Genomic DNA, 6423 nt, shown 5'->3' on the forward strand with positions numbered 1-6423 from the left:
CATAGACATGGCTTTGCAAGATTAAGAATTTAGACATTATATTCAATTCATCTTTCTCTACCAAGGAAGAGAGGGCTGGACTAGATGACCTCAGTTCTTTGATTCTCCCCCCCCCCCTTTTTTTTTATCTTGTATCATTAAATTGTAAAAGGGGGGATAAAGAGCAAACAAGGAACGGGAAAGCAAACCAGAATAAAACACATCAGGAAGAAGCATAAGATTTCCAAACACCATGCCCTTGAATAAAATTGAATTTGCTAGACAATAACTTTCAGCCCGACATTAGTTTAATTTTATGTTGTTAAATCTCCTCTGCCCTTTACGGAAACCCAGCAGGTCATTATTAAAATCAAATTAGTATTCAGCTATCAATGACAGTAATCAAAACAGGATAAAGCATGAAGAGGGAGAGAAAGAAAATTAGGGTAATTTCTGTAGTATAACAGCTATCCCTGTTTAAGAGACCACCGGGGACTTAATATTTGAGGCCAACATTTTGATTCTAAAATAAAGGCGAAAGGTTTTGGCTCCAGCAGGTTAACCAGTTGAATAGGATAGGATAGGATAGGATAGGATAGGATAGGATAGGATAGGATAGGATAGGATAGGATAAGAATGGAATGGAATAGAATAGAATAGAATAGAATAGAATAGAATAGAATAGAATAGAATAGAATAGAATAGAATAGAATAGAATAGAATAGAATAATGGAATGGAATAGAATAGGATAGGATAGGATAGGACAGGACAGGACAGGATAGGATAGGATAAGAATAGAATAGAATAGAATAGAATAGAATAGAATAGAATAGAATAGAATAATGGAATGGAATAGAATAGGATAGGATAGGATAGGACAGGACAGGATAGGATAGGATAGGATAGAATAGAATAGCACCTGCAGGCTGTTTTAAAAGCAGATTTGTTTAAGACATAATATCTTCCCCCTTCCCTTGCTAATTTGTTATCTGAGTGGGCAAATGACTCATTTGTTTACTCGCTGAGTAGAAAGTAAACAAAGGGTGGTCGAGACTCGGAAAATGCTTTGTCTAAACTCTAAAGCAATGCACAGGACGTTGCTGGGATAGGATTCGAACTCAGAGCGCAGAATAGGAGGTTTGGATGGAACTTTGTAGATCTTCTAGTTCAAGCCTGTTCAGGCAGGAGACTCTATACTAAAACTCACTGTCTCCTTCTTCCTAATCTGGTGCCTTAACCCCTGGAGGGCAGCTCCCAAGAGCGCTAATGTTTCTTCCTTCTCCTTTCCTCCCTCCCAGATCCTTTGGCCCTTAACTACTCAAGAAGGATGCTGTTTCCGTGGTGGCAGCCGAGGATCTCCTCTTCCTTTCTTACCAAAATCTTGGTGGCCGGGGTCTTTTGTGCTGGGAACGCCTCCTGGGTTGGTGCCAATGAACTGGACCCGGAAGCGAATGGCACCTGCGAAGGTTTTACTAAGTGTCAACCGGGAGTGATTCTCCCGGTTTGGCAGCCGGACAACCCTTCTTTTGGAGACAAGGCTGCCCGGGCCATCGTCTACTTCGTGGCCATGATGTACATGTTCTTAGGGGTCTCCATCATTGCGGACCGCTTCATGGCCTCCATCGAAGTCATCACTTCCAAAGAGAAGGAGATCACCATCACCAAAGCCAACGGGGAGACCAGCATCGGCACCGTGAGGATCTGGAACGAGACGGTCTCCAACCTCACCCTCATGGCTTTGGGTTCCTCGGCTCCTGAAATCCTTTTGTCTGTCATCGAGGTCTGCGGCCATAACTTCCAGGCAGGAGAACTGGGCCCTGGCACTATTGTGGGCAGCGCGGCCTTCAACATGTTCGTGGTCCTCGCCGTCTGTGTCTACGTCATCCCCAATGGTGAGAGCCGCAAGATCAAGCACTTGAGGGTCTTCTTTGTCACCGCTTCCTGGAGCATCTTCGCCTACATCTGGTTGTACCTGATCTTGGCTGTCCTCTCCCCAGGGATCGTCGAAGTATGGGAGGCCTTGTTGACCCTGATCTTCTTCCCGGTCTGCGTTGTCTTCGCCTGGATAGCTGACAAACGGCTGTTGTTCTACAAGTATGTCTACAAGAGATATAGGGCAGATCCTCGCAGTGGCATCATTATTGGAACCGAGGGGGAGTTCCCCAAAGGCATCGAGATGGATGGGGGATTCGTGGCCAATGACCACCGAGAGAGCGTCTTCGTGGATGGCAGCGCAGCGTCTGTGGCTCCCCTTCCGGTCGTCACCCAGGAGGAGAAAGAGCTGGACGAGAGCCGCAAAGAGGTCATCCAGATCTTGAAAGACCTCAAGCAGAAGCACCCAGATAAAGAGCTGGAGCAGCTGGTGGAGATCGCCAACTACTACGCTCTACTGCATCAACAGAAGAGCCGGGCTTTCTACCGCATCCAGGCAACACGCATGATGACTGGGGCGGGAAACATCCTCAAGAAGCATGTCACGGAATTCTCCAAGAAGTCCGCCAACCTTCTGGAGGTGCCCTCAGAAGCAGAAGTGGAGGAGAACTACAGCAAGATCTTCTTTGAGCCGTTCATGTATCACTGCTTGGAGAACTGTGGCTCGGTCACGTTGACCGTGACTTGCCAGCAAGGTGGAGACACCTACAACACCTTCTACGTAGACTACAAGACTGAGGATGGTTCGGCCAAGGCAGGTTCAGATTACGAGTACAGCGAGGGCACCCTGATCTTCAAACCCGGCGAGATCCAGAAGGAGCTGAAGATCGGCATAATTGATGATGACATCTTTGAAGAAGACGAACATTTTTTCGTCCGGCTTCTGAATCTGCGGGTGGGGGACGCGGAAGGCATGTTTGAGTCGGACTCTGCCGAACACCCCAAGGGACGCCTGGTAGCCCCACTGGTGGCCACTGTGACTATTCTGGACGATGACCACGCGGGCATTTTTGCCTTCCAGGACAAACTGTTAAGGGTCAGCGAGTGCCAAGGGACCCTGGAGGTCAAGGTCACCCGGAGCTCGGGGGCCCGAGGGACTGTGATGGTCCCCTACCAGACGGTGGAGGGGACCGCTCAAGGAGGGGGTGTGGACTATGAGGACTCCTGCGGGGAACTGGAGTTCAAGGACGATGAGACTGTGTAAGTAAACAGAGGGCCTGCACGGGTCAATCGTGGTACTGAGCGGAAGGCAGAAATGATATAGCCTGGGTGAATATTTGATATAACATTCCTGGTAATACAAGCAGGTGGTTACGAGGAGAATGAGTTGAGCTGAGTTGAGTTGAGCTGAGTTGAGTTGACTTGGGTTGAGTTGGGTTGGGTTGGGTTGGGTTGAACTGAATTTGTTCCCCTGATGCCCATCTGGGGAAGACAATTTAATCTGGAGAGCAGATGAAACTGCTAGAAGGAAGTAGGGTTGGCTCTCTATTTATAATCCCCCCACACCCTTCTAGCACTGAGGATGTTATCTAGTTGGGTCATGAAACATCTGCAAGAAAACCAAGCTCAGAGAGCACCAAGGACCCCACAGTCGTCGTCGTCGTTCTCCTCCTCCTCCTCCTCCTCCTCCTCCTCCTCCTCTCCATAAACCCCCGTCCCTTCTAGCACTAATGATGTTACTTAGTTGGGTCATGAAACATCTGCAAGAAAATAACCAAGCTCAGAGAGCACCAAGGACCCCACAGTCTTCCAACTCCTCCTCCTCCTCCTTCCTCCTCCCTTCTAGCACTGAGGATGTTACCTAGTTGGGTCATGAAACATCTGCAAGAAAACCAAGCTCAGAGAGCACCAAGGGCCCCACAGTCATCTCCTCCTCCTCCTCCTCCTCCTCCTCCTCCTTTCTGCAAACCCCATTCCCTTTTAGCACTGAATATGTTATTTAATTGGCTAATGCAACGTCTGCAAGAAAACTACCAAGGCCCGCACAGTTCCACACTACAGCTACAAAGATTCTCTGCTATTATTTTCTTTCTTTGTTTTTTTAAAAAGAAGAGAGAGCGAGAGAGTTATTAAGGCAGCAGCAGATCGCCAAAGGCATTCAAAAATTCAGGTTTTTTTTTAATAAAAAATAAATGAAAATGACCTCTTTTCAGATCCAGCCTAAACTTTATCCCCAGCCCCTGCACAATGTTGGTTTTTTTTTCCCCCACCCCCTCTAAATTATGTTTTCTTAGAAAAAGTAAGCAAGGGAGAACAGGGCTACAATTTTCAATTCATTATCCCGGGTAAGAAATTTGCTTTGCAAAAGCTTCCTTCCAATCTGGCGCTTTGTGAATTAAAGCAATAATTGAGAATTGCTTTCTTTTTCTTTAATAATAATAATAATAGTAAAGTTGGAAGGGACCTTGAAGGTCATCTAGTCCAACCCCCTGCTCAGGCAGGAAACCCTATACCATTTCGGACAAATGGCTGTCCAGTCTCTTCTTAAAAACTTCCAGTGTGGGAGCATTCACCGCTTCTGGAGGCAGGTAGTTCCACTGGTTAATTGTTCTCACTGTCAGGAAGTTTCTCCTTAGTTCTAGGTTGCTTCTCTCCTTGATGAGTTTCCACCCGTTGCTTCTTGTCCTGCCTCCAGGCGCCTTGGAGAATAGCTTGACTCCCTCTTCTTTGGGGCAGCCCCTGAGATACTGGAAGACTGCTATCATGCCCCCCCTCGTCCTTCTCTTCATTAAACTAGACATACCCAATTCCAGCAACCGTTCCTTGTGTGTTTTAGCCTCCAGTCCCCTGATCATCTTTGTTGCTCTTCTCTGCACTCTTTCTAGAGTCTCAGCATCTTTTTTACATCGCGGTGACCAAAACTGGATGCAGTTTTGCATCCCACCCCCCTTTTTTTTCTGGGAAGAGGTCCAAACAAATGGGGGTGGGGGGGTCCGTTTGAAAAGGCTGGGAGCCGAGCCAAAGTAGCTGAGTGGAGAAAGTGGAGACCCCGTCCTCCTTCCAGGCCCATCACTTGCTTTGGGGCTGCTATTTTAAGCCGAAATAGCTGACCTCGGGTCGCTGCCGAGAAGGTGGGTGATGATGGCAGGAGCAAGAAGGTTAGGAAAGGGGGGGTGTCGGTTAGCCACCGAGATGAACTTTGCAAACATTTTCCAGAAGAACAGGATTCCATCTTTAGAGGTTTTAAAGCAGGGTTCCCGTAGGCGGAAAGCGAGAACTCCCAACGCGCAGAACGGGACGGTCCAACCGTTTCAAATAAGGTTTTAAAAAAAATCATCTTAATTATCGTCATTCGCGTTTTATTTTGTCCCTCCTTTGGCATCCTTTTTTTTTTTGGAATGACCCCATCCGACTGTTTCTTCCATTTGAACCGTCGGTCGCTCTTGTCCCACGGGCGAGTTGTCATCGCCTCTCCTGAAGGGTGAATAATCCTGAAAGGACTCGGCTGTTGCTAGCAGATCTCCGTATTTTTTGGGGGGGAATTGAAATTGGGCTGCTTACAGATAGTCCTCGACTTACGGCCATTCGTTTAGCGACCGTTCGAAGTTACAACGGCAGCGGGGAAAAAAGGGACTCACGGCCGTTTTTCACATTTAAGGCCGTTCCTTCCTTCCTTTCCTTATTTCCCTTCCTTATTTCCCTTCCTTCCTTCCTTCCTTCCTTCCTTCCTTCCTTCCTTCCTTCCTTCCTTCTTTCTGTCCTTCTGTCCTCCCTCCCTTTGTTCTTTCTCTCCCACTCTCCCTTCTTTCCTTCCCTTTCTTCTTCCTCTCCTTCCTTCCTTCCTTCCTTCCTTTTCTTCTTTCCTTCCTTCCTTCCTTCCTTCCGTCCTCCCTCCCTTTGTTCTTTCTCTCCCACTCTCTCTTATTTCCCTCCCTTTCTTCTTTCTCTCCTTCCTTCCCTTCTTCCTTCCTTCCTCCCTCCCTTATGTCCTCCCTCCCTTTCTTCTTTCTCTCCCATTCTCCCTTCTTTTTCCCTCTCTTTTTTCTTCTTCCTCCCTCCCTCCCTCCCTTCTCCTTCTCCTTTTCTTTTTTCTTTCTTCTCTCTTTCTCTCTTCAGTGTGTATGCACACGTACATATGTGTATGCACTCGGAGGCTGATAATATCCAATTCCCCAAATTTTCTGCGAGGGAAAGGAAGGACCCAATCCAGGCCACAGTTGGCCGCCTGCACCGGCTGCCTCTGCTGCTCCTGCCCCAGCAAAGGTCAACCTTTCCCCTTTTGTAATTTCTCTTCTTCTGCTCCTCCACCTGTCCCTCCCTCCCCCTCCCACCCGAGCCAAGTCATAATGCAAAGAAGGCTTCATCTCCTGTAAGCCCCAGGATAAAGGAAGCAATTATCCCCCCCCCGGCTCCTGGTTTCAGGCAAACCCCCCCCCCCCATATCTGGGTGACAGGACTGGAGAGGTTAGAAAATGGCCAGGGATCTTCTCTGCTGAAGACCCTCAGTCCTACCCAGAGCTTTCGAAAAACAAACAAAAAAAACCCTTTGGGGCCTTGGTGCTCTCTGAGCT

At 47.9% G+C, this 6423-nt stretch overlaps 1 protein-coding gene across 1 annotated transcript in view; it reads left to right on the plus strand.

The window, feature by feature from the left end:
* Positions 1 to 1442: 1442 nt before the first annotated feature.
* The window catches only part of SLC8A2 (solute carrier family 8 member A2), a gene marked incomplete at its 3' end in the record, with an annotated part of 17979 nt that continues 12998 nt past the window's right edge, over positions 1443 to 6423 (plus strand). The window contains exon 1 of the mRNA XM_015823067.1: positions 1443 to 3112. Within this exon, the coding sequence (XP_015678553.1) occupies positions 1548 to 3112 (1565 nt within the window). The remainder of the gene's footprint in view (positions 3113 to 6423) is intronic.

This window comes from Protobothrops mucrosquamatus, unplaced genomic scaffold (assembly GCF_001527695.2).
Source record: "Protobothrops mucrosquamatus isolate PMUCROS unplaced genomic scaffold, P.Mucros_1.0 scaffold1757, whole genome shotgun sequence".
NCBI lineage: Eukaryota > Metazoa > Chordata > Lepidosauria > Squamata > Viperidae > Protobothrops > Protobothrops mucrosquamatus.